At 44.2% G+C, this 24,604-nt stretch overlaps 1 protein-coding gene across 21 annotated transcripts in view; it reads right to left on the bottom strand.

The window, feature by feature from the left end:
* Positions 1 to 24,604, bottom strand: part of MECOM (MDS1 and EVI1 complex locus) — a 469,813-nt gene that overhangs the window by 10,831 nt on the left and 434,378 nt on the right. For 16 of the 21 annotated variants that reach the window (XM_028731495.2, XM_028731494.2, XM_028731499.2 and 13 more), the window contains 3 exons: positions 17,732 to 17,758; positions 4,702 to 4,868; positions 1,511 to 1,588 (listed from right to left, as the gene is read on the bottom strand). In XM_028731495.2, the coding sequence (XP_028587328.2) occupies positions 1,511 to 1,588; positions 4,702 to 4,868; positions 17,732 to 17,758 (272 nt within the window). The remainder of the gene's footprint in view (positions 1 to 1,510; positions 1,589 to 4,701; positions 4,869 to 17,731; positions 17,759 to 24,604) is intronic. The other 5 variants (XM_028731496.2, XM_028731500.2, XM_028731503.2 and 2 more) reach the window with 1 other exon arrangement.

Below are 24,604 nucleotides of genomic sequence, written 5' to 3'. Positions count from 1 at the left end.
GCTCTCATGGGCCAGATTTCCTAAAGGCTCTCCCAGTTATGGCCCACAGAGATCAATGAAAGATACCAGTGAGGAAGTGGGTTAAAAGCACCAAGGACATGGAGATTAGCATGTATACTTGTGAAGAGAATAATAGGACAGAAAATGCTTTTGGGAATTAAATGTACATCTTAAATAAATGAAATAAAACAACACTTTTGCAGGGTGAATGAACAAATACTGAAATCAAATTTGATGCAAAGTAAGAAAATCATGTTTTCAGAACTCCATTTTTTATTAAAGTGATTGTTAATTAATTTTTTACCAGAATTGGTAGCTCAGTTAAAATTGTTTCCATTCAGACATTCCTGAAAGAGACTGCTGCTGTTCATGCCACAACAGTTTGGCCTTGATGTAGATGGAATCTATGTAGCTGGAATCAGTCAGGGCGCTACCCTCCCCAGGCCAGGTGGGAAAAGGCCTGCAAGGCAGGAAGCTGATCTTCCAGGATTCCCAGCCATTTGAACTGACTCAGATCCTGTGATCATCATCTGAGGCCCTTCTTAGTGTGCTTCCCCTGTGAGAGGTCCAGAGGGTGGCAACACAAGAATGGCTCCCCACTTGTGGAATGCTCTTCCCAGGGAGGCTAAAGATATGTAACAAAGGGGCCAGGCAAAAACATTCCTCTTCTCCCAGGCCTTTGGCTGATAAAACAATCTATGGTATTTTAAACTAGTTGGGGGTGTTACTGTTTTTGTTTGTTACTACAGTATGTATTCTTGTGTTTTTATATTGTAAATCACCCTGTGATCTTTGGATGAAGGGTGGTATAGAAATGAATGAATGAATGAATGAATGAATGAAGACGACAACGATGACACATTTAAGGACAGCTGTAAAGGAAGAACATAATATTTTCCTTCTTGCTATGGTCCAGATTAAAATGTCTTCTCAGAGGTGTCTGTTTGCATCAGATGAAAATCCCCTACCAAGACTGCTATGATTCTGATAAATATTAACCTCCTATCCCATTGGATGTGATTTGCATTTTTTAAAAAATATGCATGTTGGTTTAAAGACACATAATGTTACACATAACACATACAAAGATGTGTATAATGTCACACCTAGTGTGGCCCTCTCTCCCCGCTCCAGGTGCAACTCCAAAACCAGAAGGACCAACGTGTCATTTCACATTATCAGGAATACTTCATTCATCCACTTTTGAAGGCACCTGCATTAATCAAAACTATGTATGCTCAGCACTATGGTTATTAACTCTCAAGTTCCTGGGTGTCTTTTGCCTCTGAAGGGTTTTGTGAGCATCCCATTGGGGTTGTGTTGAAGCACTTGGACCAGGTTTCCCCACACATTTACTAGAAAGTATTGTCAACTGTGTTTTACATAGCACATTCTAAAACCTCATTTCATTTTTAATAGTGAAAACTCTTTGGAGGTCAAAGGCTCCAGTATGGAGCCCTAACAGTCAATAAGAGTCTGTGGCTACTCCCCAGAAGCATTCATCTTGTACCTGTAAGGCTGTTCTCCAGTGTGTGTTCTCAGGTGACGGGTAAGATTTGCAGATCTTGGAAATATCTTGCCGCAGTATCTGTTATTAGAAAATGGTATATAAAGATAGCTTTAATGTTTTGCTTTAAGATACATAAAGAAATAAAATGCATAGTCCTAACTTCAAACCAATACTGGATGGAACTGCTTCTTTGATGTAGAGTGGTACTGCTAGTTATGAACTTAATTCGTTCTGGAGGTTCGTTCTTAACCTGAAACTATTCTTAACTAGAGGCATGCTTTCACTAATGGGGCCTCTTGCTGCCGCTGCACCGCCAGCACACAATTTCCTTTCTCATCCTGGGGCAAAGTTCTCAACTCGAGGTAACTCTTCCAGGTTAGCGGAGTCTGTAACCTGAAGCGTTTGTAACCTGAGGCATTTGTAACTGAAGGTACCACTGTATTTAAATATTTCTGAAAGTAGCTTCAATAAATATATTGAATCAAAACCTTATGGATTAAGGTGGTGATGTCTGAATTTTCCAGTGCAACCCTCAGCAATCTATGAGAGCAGACTTTCATTTGAATGTTCATCCTGACATACTACACTTATTAACTTTGTCACTTCCCCAGCTAAATGCTTATGGGGGACGGGAACTCTTTTATCCAAGGTTTAGAATCTTGGCTTGATGGAAAGAGGTTTTAAATTGTTCAGCATATTCAATGTGTCAGTAAACGTGGCATCGTTCCATCTGTGAAAGATCAGATCAGACACAATTCAAGAGACCTAATCCATCAAGGTATGCTTCTGTAATAGTGTGACTTGAAAGTAGCTGACATGTTTTCAGAAAGATCAGATAAACGGATATGACAGTTATCAAACACATAAACTAACATTCTGAAAATGAGATAGGGTCATAAATACCAAGCTAAAAAAATAAATAGAAAACTGAAATGGCACCATCAGGTTATTCTGCCAAATCAGGAACATTTCCCTGAAAATATGCATCCAAAATATAAATCCTAAATGACATTTCTAGATGATCATAGATCAATTTGAACATCACTTGTTGACCAAGTAAAGCCATTATGAGATTATTTCGTCCTGTCAAATTCAGATGGTGTATTCCTGCCCACTGTCCATATTGACTAGGGCTGGACTTGGAATCTGACAACTTCTGGCATGCCAGAGTTGCCCATTCCTGCTCTACATGAAGATAGCTGATATTTGCTGCAACTAGAGGGGGTGTGAATGGAAAACAAACAGATCTTTGTGTAGTAAATACTAGCTGTGCGGCACATGAAGGAGACAAGGTTAAAACCACATTGTGAGGACTTGACCATGAAAAAGAATACTACAGTGCCAACCCAATATATTTTGCTGCATGAACTGGAGCCCAGATGGTGCCCCTTCTCCACAAGGACCAACACCTAAAGAGTCTAGCTGCAACATTCAAACAAAAATTCCTGCCTTCATCTACACTCCTAGTGCAGCCCTGTGCCATCTGAAGCCGGCTAGTTCACTGTGCTGCATGGTGGGACCAGCTCTGGAATACTACATGAATTAGCTTATGCTTGGGAATATGAAATACCTTTATTTTCATTTATATGCTACCAAACAGCCACAGCATTGGGGTTTTCAAACAAAGCCAAAGATGGCTCATGATGGATAGTTCAGTCAGTAGAGCATGAGACTTTTAATCTGAGGGTCGGGGGTTCCAGCCCCATGTTGGGCAAAAGATTCCTGCTTTGCGGCGGGTTGGACTAGATAACCCTCATGGTCTGTTCCAACTCTACGGCTTATTCTAGTATTATATAAAATACCCGTAGAGTGCCATCATCCATCAAGCAAGCACTGTGAATGCACAACCAGCATTAATAAATGCAGAGCTTGTGCAAATGGCTTGGGCCTTTATTTGGGATCTAATGATCTAATATAATCATACCAGCCAGAGTAGAAGACAACAGAGCTTGTCAAAAGCAACATTGTTCAGATAAATGCAAACTTGTTATACAGTGGTTTTGTCTAAATCGGCAGACTCCATGTCTATTCCATGACATTTACATGGGATTGCTGTTGCCTCTGGAGTACACAGATGGCGATCATAAGGGAATACTTCCAAACTTTTCTGAATGGGGCTACCATGAAGGTAGGCTTGGCTCAGTATCAATTCCTTCACAACTGTCTAAACATAATGAAGGGCTAGAGTATTGTAAAGGAATAGGTCTGTTTTAAAAATTCCATACAGAAACCTAGTCCCACGCAAATAAAGAAAGTGGTAAAATTGACTATGCCAGATCAGAAATAGCTTTTAGTCTAGTCAATTTCATTCTTTGGAGGGTGGGGAGAGAATAAGAAAATATCTGGGATGTTGGGGCATTGTTGAGAGAGGTACATGTGCACTCCCCCCCCCCCTTTTAAAAGTGACAGGAGTGCATAATCATTTATCCTTCGACCTACTAAAATAAATTAGCAACAAGACTCAATATTATTTCAGACATGGGTGCGTATTAACTGTGTTACTGGTCAAGGGCATTATCCAGAACATTCACTATTTAAATTGTAACAAATTTTCCAATTCACATTTGCACCATAATGATGTGTGAAATTCATTAAATTCTGAGGTCAACAGAAAAGCTCTCTCTGAGTCTAACAACTGGTCTGCCACTTAGGACCTGAAAGGCTACAGATGTCTATAAGATGGATCCAAACTCTGAGACAAAACTTCCATTGATTTCTTTAGGACAACGTTGATTTGAGCCAAATATTTGCAGTGACGACTCAGTTTTTTTAACACATCTAATCATTCACAGATCTTGTGGAATTTCCCTTCTGGCATTATCAAAGGAAAGACCAAGTGAAAAACAGTCTTGCAGTTCATGATCAGAAAAAAATTATGAGGGAAAAGATCGTGTATTAATATAAAGGTGATGAGGAAATTTTGGAACAAGGCAGCGTATGTAATGTTTTGGCCTCATTTATCAAGCGCAAGGTAATGCAGGACAAATTTCTCCTGTAATTGCAAACAAACACAGAATCAAACACTATGACCATGTCTTGCTGAATAAAGAACCTTTTAAAATGCCAGTGACCCACCATAATCCCTATTCATCATCCAATCTTGAGTAATTTCTAAAATAAACAGCAGTGGCTTGCAAGAGAAGAGAGACATTAAGAGAGGCTGTTGTGGGTAATTAGCTTGGAGAGTTTACCTGCAGGTATAGCGCTCTTTGCCTTTTCGTAGAAGGTTCTCTGGCAGGGTGCTGGGAGGGGCTCTGAAGTTGAACATGGAAGGGACAGATTGCATGATGTCACCGGCTTCTGGTTTCAGGGCACTAAAACTCTCTAGCTTTTCAGCCATGTTTTCTATAGCTGACATCTGCAAGGAGGAAGGGGAAATCATTGTGAGGACATTCTTGTACTCCAAAGAGAATTAGCACAATCTGGTCAACAAAGAGCTCCATTTTAAAAAGTGTACTATTGAAAACTCTGCTTTTCTTTTTTAACTAGAAGAAACAATAAAAGTTGTTGCTATTTCAATGACACAATATTTATTCCACCTTGTTATTATATGCTGATAAGGAAGTATTACCAACATAAACTGGTCTCAAGCCAGTTTAACTGATACTATATTTCTGAGATACTCAGCTTTGTTAGAGGTAACACAACCTTCTTACTGATTTACAGTATAATTCACAGAAGAAAAAAGCAGTTACACATAAATCAGTTTATGTTTCTAGCCTGTCATCCAATTTTCTAGTGGCCATCTTGCTCCATGAAAATTAGCGCTGAGCCTCCACCTTGGACTAATTCAATGCTTTACTGTTGTTACTTTGTGTGTGTGTGTAGATATGTTTGTATAATGCCACAAAAGATAGTATTTTCCTGTTTAATAGTCTGTAATCATAGTAAGAAGAGAAGAAGAAGAGTTTGGATTTGGATTTGGAGAAGGAGAGTTTGGATTTGATATCCCGCTTTATCACTACCCGAAGGAGTCTCAAAGCGGCTAACATTCTCCTTTCCCTTCCTCCCCCACAACAAACACTCTGTGAGGTGAGTGGGGCTGAGAGACTTCAGAGAAGTGTGACTGGTCCAAGGTCACCCAGCAGCTGCATGTGGAGGAGCGGAGACGTGAACCCGGATCCCAAGATTACGAGTCAATCGCTCTGAACCACTACACCACACTGGCTCTCAGATGGATGGATAAATCCATCCATCTATCCTCTACAGGCACCCTCCCACTTACGTGCATCTGGGTCACAATTCATTCATAAATAAATAAATAGGCCTTCCCTTGCTCGCTGCTGCTGCTGCTGCTGTTGCCTGGAAGTTGCCTGAGTGAGGGAAGGTTTGCCTTCGATCAACCATTAGGACAGGGTGGGAAGCACCTTCTCCCAGCCATGTGTCTGCACCCCCATCCTGTCACCAGTTCTGCTGGGCACCCTTCCTGGCTCTCGCCCTCTGTGGCCAGCTGCTGCCATGGCACACACTAGCTTCCCACAGGCAGGCAGGCTTGGGACAGGCCAGGCAGCGGTCCTGAGTAATTTCCAGGATGCCTCTCTCTGTGTGTTACGCAGCTATGCCAGGGGGCGGCAACCTAAAGCCCATGGGCCACAAGCGGCCCATGGACCCCCGCCACCCGCTCAGTCGGCTCCTGTGCGCCGTGCAGAGCAGAGCAGGGATCGCCTTCCACGACGCTGGCTGGCTTCCCATTGGCTGCAAGAAGCTCCTACAGCCAATGGGAAGCTACGCACGCCTCCTCCACACCAGAAGGAGCGCCGTAAATAGCGTTTGCGCATGCTTGTGTGCGCGCACTCCGGCCCACCGTGGCATCTGCGGGACCGTGAACCAGCCCAAGCCACAAAATTTTTGCTGACCCCTGAGCTATACAATGGTACACATATATGGTTCTGGATACAGAGCTATGTAGAGTAAATAAGGTATATCCACCCAGTTATGCTGCCTGCTTCTTTTTGCCCCATCAGAACAAAATTCAGCAAGTTGTCAATCACATTTAGTTAGGTCAGTGTTCCAGAGACAGGGGAATGACATACCGTATTTTTCGCACCATAGGACGCACCTTTTCCCTCCTAAAAAGCAAGGGAAAATGTGTGTGCGTCCTATGGAGCGAATGCAGGCTTTCGCTGAAGCCTGGAGAGTGAGAGGGGTCGGTGCGCACCGACCCCTCTCGCTCTCCAGGCTTCAGGAAGCTATCCGCTAGCCGTGGGAGACCCAGCTCTCCCACGGCTAGCGGAGCGCTGCATTAATCCCGAAGCTTGGGGCGCGCGGAGCTCAGCGCGCCCCAAGCTTCTGGGTGCCGGCAAGGTCTCGCTAGCCCTGGGAGAGCCCCGCGACATTGCGGGGCTCTCCCAGGGCTAGCGAAGCGCCGCGCTAATCCCGAAGCTTGGGGCGCGCGGAGCTCAGCGCGCCCCAAGCTTCTGGGTGCCGGCAAGGTCTCGCTAGCCCTGGGAGAGCCCCGCGACGTTGCGGGGCTCTCCCAGGGCTAGCGAAGCGCCGCGCTAATCCCGAAGCTTGGGGCGCGCGGAGCTCAGCGCGCCCCAAGCTTCTGGGTGCCGGCAAGGTCTCGCTAGCCCTGGGAGAGCCCCGCAACGTTGCGGGGCTCTCCCAGGGCTAGTGAAGCGCCGCGCTAATCCCGAAGCTTGGGGCGCGCGGAGCTCAGCGCGCCCCAAGCTTCTGGGTGCCGGCAAGGTCTCGCTAGCCCTGGGAGAGCCCCGCGACGTTGCGGGGCTCTCCCAGGGCTAGCGAAGCGCCGCGCTAATCCCGAAGCTTGGGGCGCGCGGAGCTCAGCGCGCCCCAAGCTTCTGGGTGCCGGCAAGGTCTCGCTAGCCCTGGGAGAGCCCCGCGACGTCGCGGGGCTCTCCCAGGGCTAGCGAAGCGCCGCGCTAATCCCGAAGCTTGGGGCTTCGGGATTAGCGCTCCGCTAGCCGTGTCTAGGCTGCGGATAGCAGCCTGCTTCCCGGAGCGCCGGGCGCCCTGAAAGCAGAGCTCCAGGCGCTTCGGGAACACATCCGCAGCGTGGGGAGCCTTGCAGGAATTCCCCACAGGGCTCCCCACGCTGCGGATAGCAGCCTGCTGCCTGGCGGGTGGGGCGCCCTGAAGCAGAGCACCCCTCGCGCCAGGCATACATCCGCAGAGTGGGGAGCCTTGCAGGAATTCCCCACAGGGCTCCCCACGCTGCGGATAGCAGCCTGCTGCCTGGCGGGTGGGGCGCCCTGAAGCAGAGCGCCCCTCGCGCCAGGCATACATCCGCAGAGTGGGGAGGCTTGCAGGAGTTCCCCACAGGGCTCTTCACGCTGCGGATAGCAGCCTGCTGCCTGGCGGGTGGGGCGCCCTGAAGCAGAGCTCCCCGCCCGCCGGACAGACATCGGCCAGCCCCACAAGCTTGGGGACAGCAGGGAGGCGCAGCGCCACTATCCCGCTGTTCCTCGACCTGGTTCGGTTTCCCTGACCTGCTTTTGGGGGGGAAATAAAGGGGAAATTTTTTTCCTTTATTTCCCCCCAAAAAAACTAGGTGCGTCCTATGGTCCGGTGCGTCCAATCGTGCGAAAAATACGGTAACTTTTTTATCACCTCCAAAGCAATGCTTTTCAGTGGTGTTAGTTCACACATTCCGCTGCCAATTATCATGTGTACAGTAATCAGGAGTAATCAAGTGATGAACCTGTATACCTGAACCAGTCCTTATCTCTAGTGCTGCACCCTGATAAGACTGATAAGACTGGAAGATCACACCTAATGAAGCTATTCCAGACTTTTTTTGAATACATAAATACGTAAATAAAAACAGTATGAATCCAGACATAAGAATGTGAAATAGTTGCAGAAGTATTAGTAGTAGCCAAAGTGTCAACTCGGTGCTACATGCTTCACAAAAGCATAAGCAACCAAGGCTCCTATCCTAACTGCACTTACTTTGGAGTAAGTTCCACTGAACACAGTCCAACTTGTGCAATAGTACTGTGTGCCCCTAAGAATAAGGTAGCAGCGGAGATACAGGCATTTACAATGAGTAGAAGAGATGCATGCCTAGAAGGTGAAGCAAAGGTTCTTCAGGAAAGGCTTACACCTGCAGCCTCTGCTTGATGGAAAAGTACAGGATGCCGTTGCAAATAATAAAGTGTTCAAATTACTCGGTATCTTCAAGATTAGTGTATAATAGCCTTAATAATTTTCTCATTTCAACACTGAACTGCCAACTAATATTACTCAGATTGAAAGAAGTTCATAGAATCACACCCTTTGTCCTGAATGATTACAGAATTGCCTTAGGGTAAGCCTACTCCCCCCCCCCCACCAATCCTAATTATGACCATTTTGCAGAAAACCCAATGTAGTAAATAAGGTTTAGTTCATGAGCCCAGGAATCTGTGAACTGATTTTCTTCTCGCTTACACTGCACTTACTTACACAAAAGTGGCTCCATCAGGCTCAGTGTTACTCATCATTCAGAGAAATATATATGGAAGAAGACTTATTTGGCTTACATTTTTCATACTAAGATACAATATAAATATAGTAATTTGGTTTGCACTTTCTCTTTTTAGTCCAAAATAAATGCCTGCTCATTTCCTTGAAATGACTATTCATATTCTGCTTAGCGCTGGTATTTTTCTCTCCTTTTCGCCCGTAGCCTGCTCTTCCATTCCATGCTCAGACTTCTAATGCTCACTACAAATTGCAATGTACAGGGTTCCACTGCCAATTTGCCAAATGTCTTTCATCAAACATTGTGCAAAAAAAAATCTCTGAGGAAAGTCAAGATACATTTACTTGTCAGGAGACAAATGGGAAAGCAGAGGGAAGCAGTAAGGGCTGGAAGCTCTGGGTTTTGATTCATAATCACTCAGCTGCTAAAACATTCTCCACAGATGCAAGTGGACAGGGCATTTGTCAATATGAAGGGTTGTGACGGGTACTGATCGTAGGGCCAAGATATGTAATGATGATGCTGGTTGGAGTAGGAGGCAATTCCATCCTAGAAGAGCAATGTCATTATCAGCCTACAGAGTTCAGCATTATCATAACATTTATTTTTCACTCCTTCCTATTTCTCCTTTCCCCCAGAATAAATCTGCCATTTTATTTCTCATTGCATTTAATCACTTCTAATTGTTTGCTAAGAGAAATAATTTTGCTGTTTTACTATTGCCTGTGATGGAGGGATGGAAGCAGGGAAATGGTTTTTGGCCTTCTTGCAGATTAGTAGTGACACATGGCTTAGGAGTAAGGTACCACCTATTTCTGGTTTCATGGGGGGACATGCATCTGGGAGGATGAGGAACGGCTTAGTTATATATTTAAATATTTGAGTCAGTCTCATTACCAAGTGCTTTTAAAACTGTGCTTGGGTCAACATTCTTCCTTCCCACAGATCCCAGCATTAGTTGGTTAACCTATTTTCCTTTTCCTGTTTGAAATGGCTTTATCAAGCAATTGCCGTGGCTTTAAGACTTGGTTCTGATCTATTCTAAGGCATGCATGTACTAGTCATTGTATACAAACCAGAGCTGATTTCTTAGTATGTGTGTTTCACTAATCCAGTTGCGGAGATTCATGCTCAGGCACCCGGGAGTGGAGAGCACGCGGGGGCGTGGCTGGCGTGCGTCCTGGGGGGCGTGGCTTATGTCCTGGGGGGTGCGCCACCTGCGGGGCATGGCGCCCAGCGCGGGGGGGGGGGGCAGCCGCGATGGCACCCCACCGGGATTGCGTTGCTGGGGGTGGTGTGCTCCCCCCGCCCCCCTTCCTCCACCAGTGCACTGATCCTGCCTGCCTAGTTAATGCACATCAGACTTGTAGCAGCTGCACAGACAATATATGGCAGTTTTATGAGGCTTGCCAGTCCACCTAACCCCAGGATCCTATCGCCAGTCACATGCTTATGTCGCTTCCAATGGCTGCTAGTGCAGCCATTCCTGGTTGCATCACTTCCTGCTTACTTATATATTCAAATACTTCTTTGCTGCATTCTCTTCTATTTAACACAGCACTTGTAGCTGCTTACTGCAAAGCTAAAAATATACATCCCACAATAAAAACAGACAACTAAGATTCCCATAGTTAACCAACAATGCAAGTGTTTATAACATTAAAATAGACCTCAGGAAAAGTATTCTGGAAAAGCTAAGTTTTCACCTGGTGACATAGAATCAACAGAGAGGAAACCTGACACACCTCACCATAATGTTGGTGACATGATAGAGAAGGCCAAGCCCCACACTCTCACACTCCTCACCTATGTGAATAATGGGCCATGGAACCAAGAAGGCAATAAATAAATAAATTCTCCAAAGTGCCTGAATTTATTATTATGTTTTAGAAACAGATTTAGTTCTCTAGGGGCAATCTGAGAGTAAGTCACTTTATTCAATATAGGGGATTCCTGAATTAAAACATGGAACACAGCCAGCTGATCTAAGGGCTCAGGAAAGAACCTATGGGAGCGGCATTCTTTAAGGTGCAACCAGCATTAGCAAAAGAAAAAGGTATGACTGCAATCTACTTGATGGGCCAGTTGGTGAGCCTGATGTGCCCATAGGCTGCCTGTTGAGGAACACAGATCATACGGGAATTGGCATAATAAAATTTAATCAACATGAAACGGCCAGCTTAATCCTCTGCCTTGAAAGCCAGCCCAAACAGGGCTTACATACAGTAGGACAACATAAGATGAACAAATCATTCTGAGCAATTCGTGAAGAATATAATTAGTGAGTGATGTTTACACCAGATTAATCCATACAGAATTAAAGTGTGCAATTGCAAAAATATTCCAGGGTCATTCAGCAGCAGCATCTGAAAGAGGACATAAAGCTAAAGGGGGAACTAAAACTTATAAGGAAGGTGATGCTGCCACTAAAAATGGCAGCCCTAAGTTGAGTCTCCTTCCAGCCTGGTAGCATCTATCTCACTTTCCCCCACCTTGACATGATGCTGGGTGTTTCTTAACCTAACTGGCTGCCGCTGGCAGAGGTGGTGAAACATGTTAAGTTATTACAACAGGATTCAGAGTAAGTTGTACTGGATGTTAAAGGGCAAGAATCAAACTCATTTTAACAGCATCCCCATATGTAACATAATGTTTAGTTCTTCCTTAAAGGGCATGCTTGAAATCAGTTGCATTCCCCTTTATTTTTGAAATAGACCTGAAATAAACTGGGAATAAAAGTGAAGTGACAAGGGTGGAGGAGATTACCAGCTTCTTTCTTCTGCTCGCCTACAGCCCTTTTGCCCATTTGTATTCTCTCCTCTCACTGCTGAGAACCACTGGAGCAGCATGAAAGCTATCAGTGCAGCCTTCCTTTAATCTTCTTAGTGCCTGCTAGGGTAGCTCTTTGCCTCAGCCGAGGCAAAAGGTCATTGTTTCCCCATCTGAACAGATGTTCCCAGACAAAGAAAACCAAGGAAAGGTTGCTGAGGCAGAACTCGGGTCTAGAGGACATATCAGCAGTTGAAGGGGAAGGAAACTCTACAAGAATGTCATAGCTATATAACAATGGCTGCTAACAAAAACTCAGACCATCAGAATGTGAATGGTCCGTGCTTAGTTTCCAAAAATAGAAGGGCAAGTTGTTCAGGTCAAGCCCAGGAATCGCTCCCTCTGACCTGGAACACTATTATTGCTACTACTTCTACTATTCTGCATTTACATAGCACTTTTTGTTAGCATTCATAGTGCTTCACATACATCATCTCAGTAGCCATTAAAGTACAGTGGGCCAGTAGCATTATTCTCATGTCGCAGATGATGGTTGAAGCTAGAAGACGGTGACTTTCCTTGGGCTAGCTAGTGAGTCCATGGCTGAGGCAACATTTGTGCTTGAAGGATTCCTGGCTCCAGGGACGCGGACTTATAAAAAATATTGGGGGGGCCCGGGAAAGCTCATGAATAATAAATAAGCTCATGAATATGCAAATAAAGTGGCGCCGCCTCCTCGTGAGCGAATAGGGGAGAGCGTTCTGCACCTATTAATCAGCTCCAAAGGAAATTGGGTGGAGCTTTTGCTCGGGAGGGAGGGCAGGAGGCATGCAGCCCACCCCTCCCTGTGCATTTTGGGCTGGGGGAGGGGCGGCGATGGCGCTCTGCTGGAGGGGCGCCGGAGATTATTGGGGGGGCGGAGCCCCCCCAAACGAATTTTTGAGGGGGCTCGGGCCCCCTCAAGCCCCATGGAGTCGGCGCCTATGCCTGGCTCATAGGTTATACTTTTCTCTACTGCATTGCTCCAACTGTCAAAAGAAGGAAGCCCTGGTTTGCTATTCCAAGATATGTGAAAGTAGTGATGACATAGGTAAAGGTAAAGGTACCCCTGCCTGTACGGGCCAGTCGTGACCGACTCTGGGGTTTCGTGCTCATCTCGCTTAAGAGGCCGGGAGCCAGCGCTGTCCGGGGACACTTCCGGGTCACGTGGCCAGCGTGACGAAGCTGCTCTGGCGAGCCAGCAACAGCGCAGGGCACGGAAACGCCGTTTACCTTCCCGCTATAAAGCGGTACCTATTTATCTAATTGCACTTAGGGGTGCTTTCGAACTGCTAGGTGGGCAGGAGCTGGGAACGAACGACGGGAGCTCACCCCGCCGCGGGGATTCGAACCACCGACCATACGATCGGCAAGTCCTAGGCACTGACAGCGCCACCCGCGTTCCAGTGATGACATAGTGCAGGGTTTTTCAAACTTGGGTCTCTAGCTGTTTTTGGACTACAACTCCCATCATCCCTAGCTAGCAGGACCAGTGGTCAGGGGTGGTGGGCATTGTAGTCCAAAAGCAGCTGGAGACCCAATTTTGAGAAACCCTGACACAGTGGCATAAGAAAAGCATTCTGCAAAAGCTTTATATATGTACGTATTCATTCATTAATTCATAAATGCATACATGCTATTACATCGCAAATTCCAGGGCGGAGCTCAGGTGTGAATAGCAGGACAAAAGATTATACTCCCAGTCAACACCAACTCAAATTAATCACAGGAATTCTGGCAGGTGTGGTTTCCTGCCCAGTTACTGAAAATCCTTTATAGCAAGAATTTTCATGCATGTGCTCTACCACTGAGCAAAATATTTGAACCTTTTGGTGTAGGAAGCTGCATGATCCATGATATCAGACTGTGAACACTGGGAAATGTAAATTTAGAGAAATTATCTCAGAACATGAACAGGAACTACAAAAGCAAATAATTGCTTCATAACTTTTAAGGCAGTATTTTTATTTTTTAAAAATCTGCACAATAAATATATGGAGTTCAATGTCATACTGTGTTGTAATGGGCAATAGCATAGTTAACTCTTTGCAGAATTAATGGAGGACAGGTCAGTCAAGAAGATATTTTAGCCACAGGAGATGGAAGATCCATATTCAGATGTAGTACATCTGATTGTCAAGCTGGGGACACCAAACAGGGATTTAGCAGGTACAAAACAGGGACTTCCCAAGTAGCATTTGGCTGGCCACTGTTGGAAATAGTATGGGAATAGACAGACCATTAGGCCAGAGAAAACAGTGAGTGTTTCCTCCTTTGAGGAGCTGTTTTTATAGCTTAGTATTTGTTCTTTTAATTTAGAGAAAAGAGTCTTTTGGATAATGAATAGTTAAACTGTTTTTTTGTGGGGACAGGGCTGCATGAAACTGGAAGCAAATTTCCATCACATTTTAAAAGTATGTTTAGTTTTTTGGCAAAGAACTTGTATTCATGTACTCAAAATTTTATGTCACACTATATAGAACATAGGCTTAATTTCTACATAGGCGGTATGCAGTCAGTCTTTACTGAAAATCGTACTTGGGCCCTCTTACATGGAAACTCTTTCCCTGCTCATAGATGTGCAGAGTTTTGTTTTGTTTTTTAGAGGAGGAGACAATATCACTCTGCACAAGTATAATGGCATACTTTCCTAAATGTGCCATACAAGTCATCTTATGATGAAAACAGCATGGTTAAAAATGGCAGCCCTGCTAAGTCAAAATGTTACTAACCACCACTGCCCACTTCAGTTGCCTGAGTTCCTGCTGGTACACAGACACACATGCACCCCCCCAAAAAAAATCTCCCCTGGGACCACAGGAACAGAGAATATGGAGAGTCAGACAGGATCTTCAGAGTTATCACTAGTACATGAGGATATTTGGGAGGAGGGGGACAAGCTGACTGAGAGCCATGAAGCAATGGAGCCTCCCAGCCTGAGCTGATTCACTGTTGAAGGAACAGCTCTCTTCCAGGCAGCAAGGTATAAGGCAGGCTTCCTCAACCTCCAGATGTTTTGAGACTACAATTTGAGACTACAATTCCCAGCATCCCTGACCACTGGTCCTGCTAGCTAGGAATCATGGGAGTTGTAAGCCAAAAAACATCTGGCGGGCCGAGGTTGAGGAAGCCTGGTTGGTATAAGGGTTTAAGGAGAGTGATTAAAGAAATAGTGCCCCTACTCATCCCTTCCTGCCCCAATATTCACATGTGAATGCATGGCTGGAACAGATGTCTGGCACTGAAATATTTCCTCACCGAGGGAGAAAATATTCCTCATCCAAAACCAACATCATGTTACCTCATATTAAGAAAAGAAAAAATTTAGGGCAACGATTAGATTTTATATGTCTACAGAGACATTCCTAAAGCTAGGGGGTGGCAAGAGAGTTCTTTGTTTCCTCTCTCGTACACAGGCTTCTTATGGTTAAGCAATGCATGCTCTTAATCTGGGCTAAGTATGTTTTTAAAAAATAAAATAAAAAACCCCAGCATATTTTAATGCTATACAGCATACCAATTTTGATTTACATACGTAAATAGCTGATTCTATCTGCATTCAGAAGTTTAGAAAAGGAAGCTGCTTGTATCCCATACCTCCCTTTTAGTCCCAGAGAGGCTATAAACTGTTGGGTGACGCAAACCTGCACGCTCTCCCAGTTCAAGCCCAAAAATGTAGACATGGACATAACTGGAGGGGAGACGATATTTATAAGCGTCTCAGATGGGTTTGATACCATCAAACATGGCCTTGGTCCTTTATGTCAAAGTTTATTAGCTAGGAACTGAAAAACAGTAACAGATATATAGGGCAAATAGTCTGTTAAAAATAAATAATGACTTAATACCTTGAAATCGGAGGATTACGTGACCCTAGCATTTCATAAATTAGGCCACTGAAGGCTTGCTTCACAAAATGGCTGGCCATCATAATTCATTGGAAACGAAAAATGATACAGATGTTCATTTTCTATGTTAATTAGTGCATTTTTAAGAAATATGAAAAATCTAGACCATATCAGCATCTTTTCATTGTCATTGCCAATACATTTTATTTCGGGGTCTATTTTAGCGACCCTCAAGAAGAATTGTATGGATTTGTTCATGTGAATGGGAGAAAGGAAAACAGGGGAGAGATCATTTGGTTGGGAATTTCATTCTTCATCTCTTTCTCAAATCTGCCAGTAAGAAAGGACTGGGATACAGCAAGGGAGGGAAAATGTTAAAATATTGTAAACTGCCTTAAACCTACAAGTGACGGTGGGGTTAAACTGGAACAAACAAACTGGGGTTGAAGACGTTCAGCCAGTTTGATCTCAATTTTGGTACCGAGCCAGAAAAGTGACGTTGTGAGACAGACTGCAGAAAAGGTCTGCACTCCTCAGCTATATATCCATTTTGCTCATTAAATGAGACCCCTCACACCCATCTCTCATTTCTCAGAGCAGACCTGGTTTTAAAAACATGTATCTGTGGTCTTCATTTGAACCTGAACTCCCTTGCTGTTCTAAAAAGGAGCAAGTCTGACCTGAAAACCTTTATGGAGGTTAGACCTTGTCATGTGACTGGCTATAATTATTGGTAGTTGCTTCCATTCACCAATGCTCATCATGATGCACAAGCTAATTCTATCTGGCTGCATCAGTGGGAGAGGTGAGACTCCAAGGCCTATTCCATTGGCGTGAGTGGGAACAACTGCAGTGTAGTTTGCCCTTTCTCAAAAATGCCTCCATCACCAGACAATCCACCTGGTCATCATCATAACATTTATGAAGAATATAATATAATTCATGAAGAACTGGTACTTTAATCTGTTTGCTGTCCTTGTTTCTTTCGCTTTTGTTTTGTGTTCGGTGGATGGTAGTCCACCATTTCATAATTTTTGCACAGTGCCAAGAAAATATTAATAAACTGCCCAATCAATCAATAGTTCTCATCCCCCAAGTTCAGGGCTCACAATTAAAAAATGGAGCTGTACAAAGTACTGCTACTAACTATGAAAAAAATAAAAACAAAGAGAGAAGTAAATTGTAATGGTCACGTGCAGAGTACTGAGGTGAACTGATGAAGTGCCACAAGAAGGAGTTGAGCTTCTCATTTTTGTCCAAGCCAACTGTAGGCTCATCCACACTTCCGCTTGTTCCATGTCTAGAGAACACAGGTCCAAGAGATTTTCTCCTTGCCCTGCTCCTTTCCCAGGGAAAACCTGCTCTTTAGCTTTAAATTGGGGCAAACATAAATCTATAGAAAACCCAATTGATGTTTGAGCTGATTGAGCGATAGGGTTTCCCTGGGGTGGATGGGAAATATACTTAAATAATGACTATATAATATTCCTTTACATGGATTCATCTGCAAAAGATTGTTTCAAAGGTGGGTGCTCAGAGAGATCCTCCATCACATGTTCAAAAAATGTGTGAGTGGATGACAGGGATGCCCAACCTAGCTTGGTACTTTCTAGCTGTGGCAGCCACAAACACACATCTGTGTGTTTTGCATGTTCTGCCTTATGCATATACTGACACATGCATGTATTGCTTGTACATGTGAGGGGAGCGCTGTGATCTGTGAGGGATGTCATCTAAACTCCCCAATATGTTGGCTTCTGATCTATAGTAGATGGCATACAAAGCCCACACTAGCACAGTAAAATGCTTTATGTGTGCAATTGTGCTGCTGTAAGCTCAGAGCTTTGGATCACTCCCTGGCATAACAATTTTATGCCTCTAGAAATCTTAATACAATTCTTTGAAACGGTTGCACATACAGTCCTTTGTAGCAGACTCCCATTCATTAGAACGTGTAATGGAGTAAAGACTAGCATTTGATGAAAAGTAGAATAAGACACAAGTGTGATTTAGGAGAGCTAAAATAATTAGCAGGAAAAGACTTGTAGGGTTGCAGTGAAGTAAATGAGTTTTCATGTCACGTTTCTTATGCAATTTCTTCTACAGTGTTTAAATTGAAAATATAAATAATGAACTTACCCAAGTTCTTTGATCAGGCAATTGGAACTGGGAGCAAAATTGAAACAAAAACAACACATTATTCCTGCTTTTGGATCCCTTATTGCAATTAATGTATAGTTCATGCTACAATAAATTGGTTTGTCTTTAAGTTGCTAAAACTCTTTGTTGTTTTTGCTATGAGTGACTAACATGGATTACCCTTCTGGAAGTGGATTATTTGTATCTGAAGTGACATTGGGCCAGTGCACAACAGGTGTTGAAATTCCTCTTAAGGCAGGAGAGGGCAATTTGATCCAGAGAAAGGTAGGGAGGTAGGAGAGTATTTTCCCAAAGCTGGCTTGCCATTTCTTAACCAGAGTTAAAAGGGAGCCAGTGCTGTGTCTCAACTTGTCCATCATATCCAAAATGCAGTGTGGCCATTGTAATTATTACGTTCCAAAATGATCGTTTTCAAAAAATAAATCAAGATGTGTTTATTTTAAGTAGATTTTTCTTTTAAACAGGGTCTGTGTGGTTTGGTCCTAATAGCTTCCCATAGTTTTTATGGGAACTTACAGGTATGTTTGTCCACCACTAAAGTTAATCTTTGTATGATTATTAAAACAGTAGCACAAAATAAGTTATCACACAACACTGAGTTAAATTCTGCCTTTGGAACTAAAGCAGCGTATCTCTTAGTATGTTCTAATCCTATTTTACCAACCAGCAAAATTGTGGTATGTCCCTGACCACACACATACCAGTTTTGTGTCAAAACTTTTTTTCATTTGTGTGCCATTTGCAGACACTATCTCTAAATTTCACTTTAGAATAAAACATTCACATACAGATTTATTTATTTTTACCTTTCTGCTCATTTACCTTATTCACAAGTGCAATGCATAACAAGTGCTTAAGGTTAAGAGATGCAATAGTGAAGCATGGAGCAGCAGCAAGCTTAGGGGAGCTGCTTCCAAATATGGATGGCAGCCCACCAAGAAGAGCTCAGTCAACCTCACGGGGGTTTTTTGTTGCCTGCTGCCATGTCATGGTTTATCGTAAATAGTGAAGACCTACTTCACAGGATGTGAGCTGCAGAAGAAGCGAAGCAAAAGTAGGTCCTGAACATTTACAAGACAAGAGAACCAGGACAGGAAAAGACACACCAAGGAAGACCAGCAGAAACTCAGGACGGGTACCAGACTCAGGCTCATTGTTCACATGATTGGTGTCACTGGAACTATGCTAAATCGCAAGAGGCAGCTGGTTTACTGGCACATGATAAGTACCGTAAGCCATTTGTATGGAGATGCTCACCACACGGCTGGGAGGATTTTCTTCAGTCCTCACACACCTTAGTTTTAGACACTTGTGGTGATGTAGGTAAAGCTGCAGCAATTGCACAGTGAGTTGATCAAGTGATAACACCAAGCGGTGGCAGTATTATGTAAAGGAACAACCGACAGAGGAGCTAGAGTAAGAAAAAGCAAAGGTCCAAGGAAAAACAGGCCGGCTAAGGGAGATCTCTCAATCTGACAGCTGATCAACATTCACTCAGCCATAGCTTTCTTTGCATCTCCAAGAAAAGTAATTTCATCTGTGCACGCTGCCAATACATGGGTAAGATTATGAGTGCTAGGCTCATATGCACGCAGGCTAGATCGGCATGATCAGAGGCGTAGCATGGGAGGGGGGTCCCTGGGGGCCGTGGCACCGGATGCAATTTTGTGAGGGGGCTCAAACAGGCTCCCCCACAGCAGGTTGCTTTATTGGAGCCTGGCTCCACGCAAGGAGGAGCTGCACCTTGGCTGCGGTGCTTGTGCCTGGCACAGGCTGACCAGGAGGAGAGTGGGTGGCAGCTTCCCCGCGCCTCTCCTGCCCTGAACTGTGGTTTGCCAAGGACACCTGCCGCACCCCCACCCCCCCGGGGCACATCCCACACACCGCCCCAGGCAGCGCAGGCATATGCTCCTCCGCTGGGCATGATTCTTCTCCACAAAAAAAGAGGACAATTCAAACCTACAAATGTACATGCCGACTTATGAGCCCATACCTTGTGTTACCTCACACTTTATTTTCTATGCCTTGGGAAGATTCCATGAGGTAAACCTGTTGACCAGCTTTCCATTAACCTCTTACTACATCCTTTTGCAGGGGCTACTAGGAGGCTCTAAGTCACTGCAGCCAAAACAAGTGTATTTGTTTTAATCACTTCTCATTTCAACTATAGCCGTACAAGTTTGGGAGTGAGTTCTGACATAGGGTTTATCATTATTTGTAGCTCGGTGGTAGAGCAATTGGACTTCCATACAGAAGGTCTCAAGTTCCATCTCTACAATCCCCAGGTAGGGCCAGGGGAGCTGCTGCCAATCAGTGTAAATAATACTGAGCTAGATGGACCACTTGTTTGACTCAATGTAAGGCTGATTCCCATGTTTCTATGTTAATTGTTGTTTAGTCGTATAGTCATGTCCAACTCTTCGTGACCCCATGGACCAGAGCACGCCAGGCACTCCTGTCTTCCACTGCCTCCCACAGTTTGGTCAGACTCATGTTGGTAGCTTTGTCCAACCATCTATGTTAATTACTCTATTTTATTTCTGTTCTTCCTTTTGATCCAGAAGGCTACCCAAGGTGGCTCACATAAAATAATAAAATACAGTTCTTTTGGGTCTGCTTCCAGCCCACTCTGACACGTAGCACTACCCTGGGGTGGCATGTACCGCAACCCACACATCTCATCATCAGCATTTTATTAGTAATACTACATTTAAAATCCGCCTTCCCTCCACAAAGCCCAGAACAGCGTAAGTGGTTTTCCCCATTTTATTCTCACAGCAACCCTATGAATTTGGCTAGGCTGAGAGTAACTGGGTCATAGTCATCCAGTGATCTTCATGGCTGAGTGGGGACTTGAATATGCATCTCCCCACTTTAACAACTATGGCATTCTGGCTCTTGGGTTATTGTAGCTGATAAACACCTAACACAGTGTTAGCCAACCACACAAAAATACTTCTAAAGGGGCAACAGGTTTGTGTACATTTCCCACAAGCAAAACATAGCAATGGTTTGTGAAGTGGGAGAGTGACTGGCATTGATATATAGGGGTGAGAGAGAAGGGTAGAGATAGTTCACTTCATCCACCTTCCACTAAGTCACCTCCGAACTTTGGTTGCTGAACACAGCTACTGCTTTGAACTCAGTGTCTGTGATCACTGCTGACGTCATGACATGCTAATCCTAGGAAAATAACACTCTCAGCTGCAATCATGTACCCACTTATCTGGGAATAGAGAATCACAGAATTGTAGGGCCATCTAGCCCAACTCCCTGGAATGCAGGAAGCTCAACTCAACTAAAGCATACATGACAGATGGTCTGGGTAGACATTCACTGTCAGTTACCTAATTTATATGGAAATCCCCATAGTTTTCATTTTAAAAAGTAAATAGTTTTCATTTCATTCTAAAAAGTATATCTGTTTCAAACAAGCAGCTTTGTGTGAAGATTTTACCCCGTCAGAACTTAATGTTAGAAGCGGCTCTCAGAATATGAAGTTTGGCAGAACTAAAAGATGTGATGAAGTTTACATAATCTTCCTGGGTACAGACAAAGGGACTGTCTCTTGGTCATGTGACAAAACGTAGTGTGGTTGTTAGAGAAAAGGTGTTGCATGGCAGCCTTTCCTCAGGTCCTGTTTCCAGCTTTCCCTCCGGCATCTGGCTGGCCCATCTGTGAGACCAGGAGGCTGGGCTACATGGGCTGCAGGCCTGATCCAGCAGGATCTCCTTATGTCCCTTCTTATAATTGCTCCCTGCCAACTTCCCTCCACCCCCCCATGGTTCCTGTTCTTTTCCTTTCCCCCCTTTCCAGTATGTATTTATTACACAACCTTTAAAGTAGCTCAAAGCCACATTTTTGCTTCATATGGAGTAGCTGAGGCCCAAGGCCAGCTTTTGCAGAAATCCTGCATTTTATTTTATTTAAAATCTTTATATACTGCTTTATATTTAAAAATATCCAAAGCAGTGTACAACACAGAATTACAAAGCAACAAAAACAATCAGTATAAAACAATAGATATATATAAATATATAGTAGTCCAATCTGGTCACCCTGTATGCAGCAACATTACTAATCAAAAGATGTCTCTTGGAGCAAACACCTTTTTACGACATACTTAAAACATAATGCAGTTTATGCAAGCCTAATTTCCCAGGTAGGCAAAGACCTCTCTACCTGTTGAATACAAGCCAGAATACCAGTGGCTGTGGTGCCACCACAAGATTCCCATGTGCTGATTTCAATGAGTTGGGCTGTCTATATGGGAGAAGGCACTCTTTCGGATACATTTGTTCAAGCTTTATAAGCTAACAGCGAAACCTCAAACCAGGCTCAATAGCAAATTAACAGCCAATGCACTTGCCTCTGCTATGTTCACAATATGCTCACAATCTGCAACTCCACTGAGCAGCCATGCTACTGCATTCTGTACTGGCTGCAGCTTCTGAACCAGCCTTGGAATGAGCCCTGCAAAGGCTACACTGCAGTAATCCATTGCTGACATTACCCAATGCATGGGTCACTATGACTAAGCTATCCCTGTCCAGGAACCATCGTAACTACTGCACCAGCTAAACCTGGTAAAGGGCACTCCTAGTCCTAGCCACTATGGTCACTTGGGTCTCTAGTAGCAACGATGGAACCATTTCAGAGGGAGTGCACCCCCTCCAGAACAGGTGAATTATTTCCTTGACCCAAGAACTGCTTACTTACAGAGCCGTCATCTCACTGGCCCTCATCCATCCCACAACTACATCCAGGCACTGAGTTGGGTCCTGAAAATCAGTACTATCCAAGAGTTCCTACAGCTGGGTTACTGTGGATCTCTCTAGTTCCTCAAAATGGGGATATTGGTGACTAGGCAGTAGTTGTCATACACCAACAGGTCCAGGGTGGGTTTCTTGAGGAATGGTGGCACAAGCAGCTCACCACCACACCCTGAACCCACCTGGTCATAGCCACTTCCTGCCTAGTCCTTATCAGTCAAGAGCAGCAGGGATCAAGAAAGCACATGATTGGTAGCACTGCTGCAGGCACCTTGTTCATGTCTTCAATGCCTCACTAACTGCAACAGACCCCACAGAGTAAGATCAGCTGATGCACTGGACATGTGGTGGAGTCTCCTTCTTTGGAGGTCTTTAAGCAGAGGCTTGACAACCATATGTCAGGAGTGCTCTGATGGTGTTTCCTGCTTGGCAGGGGGTTGGACTCGATGGCCCTTGTGGTCTCTTCCAACTCTATGATTCTATGATTCTATGATTCTATGTCAGTGGGATCTGCAACAAAATTATAGTCTAAATTGCTGCAGATGCAACCAATTTTATTCTCAAAGTTCACTGGAGAAAGTTTTGACATTCCCTGGACCATCCTGAACAGCTCTGTAGCCCACTTGCTTGTGGATGCATGCAGTGGAGGCAGCAAAGTAAGCTATTCTCTGCCATGCAACAGGCATGATTATGTGTTCTAGCAAGTGTTTGGTTGGCCTCACAGTTGTCCAGTCTACTTCATTACTTGCAGCTCACTGGAGTCCCTGGCAGCAATGCAAGCTCCAGAGTGCTGAAGAGGGCACTTAGCAATCATGTTTATGGCATGTCACATCTCACTGTTCTGTATTCAGATCACCCTTCTCACATTTTGGGGCAGAGATCAGAATAAGAGTACATCCCACTCTATGCATTGGATTTACAGCATGCCAGCCTAAACACCAAAACACACATTGTATTTGCCACTGAGAAGATGTTGAAAACATTCACCCTGTAATAACTGATTCGCTGTTGTACAATTTTGATTGGGTCCATCACATGGCACATCATCCATTCTTTGCATCATACGTGAAGGCATAAGAACCATTTCTTGTGAGTTCCCCCATGTGAACAGTTCAAAAGCTATGTCAAAGAGCAATCACTTTATATAGAAGGCAGTTTTTTGCTAGCATCCTCATGACAAAACATAAATTGTAACTAAGTTCTCATACTCTAGCTACTGCTTTTTGCTGGCTCTTAAAAAACAATTAGAACAGTTATAGAATGCTTAACTCACCATCGATTGGTGATAAGAGGAGTAACAAAGAAAGATGGGTTTGACTCCATATTGTCTCGATTTATATTTTATACAAAAAATAAAATATAGAAGCATTGCTAAGCCCCATTCTGTGCCTAATAAGCATGGGACCCCTTTGCCCAGCAGCGCTATGGCCCATAGATTGCAGCAAAATACTGGGCAAGGTAAAAGCTGTCCCATGAGCCCTTGCTGAAGAGGGGAGGGGAAAGCCTATATAAGGCTGCTTCCCCTGGACTCACAGCCATTTTGCTTTGAGAGCTTCCTGCCCATGGTGGCACCCTTGGGTCAGAACAGTGCTTTTTTCTGGAGGAATGCAGGGGTACACATACCCCTAAACATTGTGTGAATCTAAGTTTGGCCTCATTGAGGGGCAGTATTTCAATATGAGTAGGAAAACGAGAGTATCCCTAAAAAAAAATTTAGAAGGGAAAAAAAAGCACTGGCTTAGAGCCTTCACTGACCAACTGAGCAACTTTGAGTTGCTGGTTGACAGAGCCGGAAAGGATTTCTTTCTTTCTTTCTTTCTCTTTCTTTCTTTCTTTCTTTCTCTCTCTCTCTCTCTCTCTCCCCCCCTTCCCTCAGTGAAATTATGGCTTTCCTAATAAATAACAACAACAACAACAACAACAACAACAACAACAACAACAACAACAATAATAATAATAATAATAATATATTATTATTTATACCCCGCCCATCTGGCTGAGTTTCCCCAGCCACTCTGGGTGACTTCCAATCGAGTCTTAAAAACATTACAGCATTAAATATTAAAAACTTCCCAACTTT

This window comes from Podarcis muralis, chromosome 6, assembly GCF_964188315.1.
Source record: "Podarcis muralis chromosome 6, rPodMur119.hap1.1, whole genome shotgun sequence".
Lineage (NCBI taxonomy): Eukaryota > Metazoa > Chordata > Lepidosauria > Squamata > Lacertidae > Podarcis > Podarcis muralis.
The sequence above is the reverse complement of the archived record's forward strand: the minus strand, read 5'-3'. Positions and strand labels throughout refer to the sequence as shown.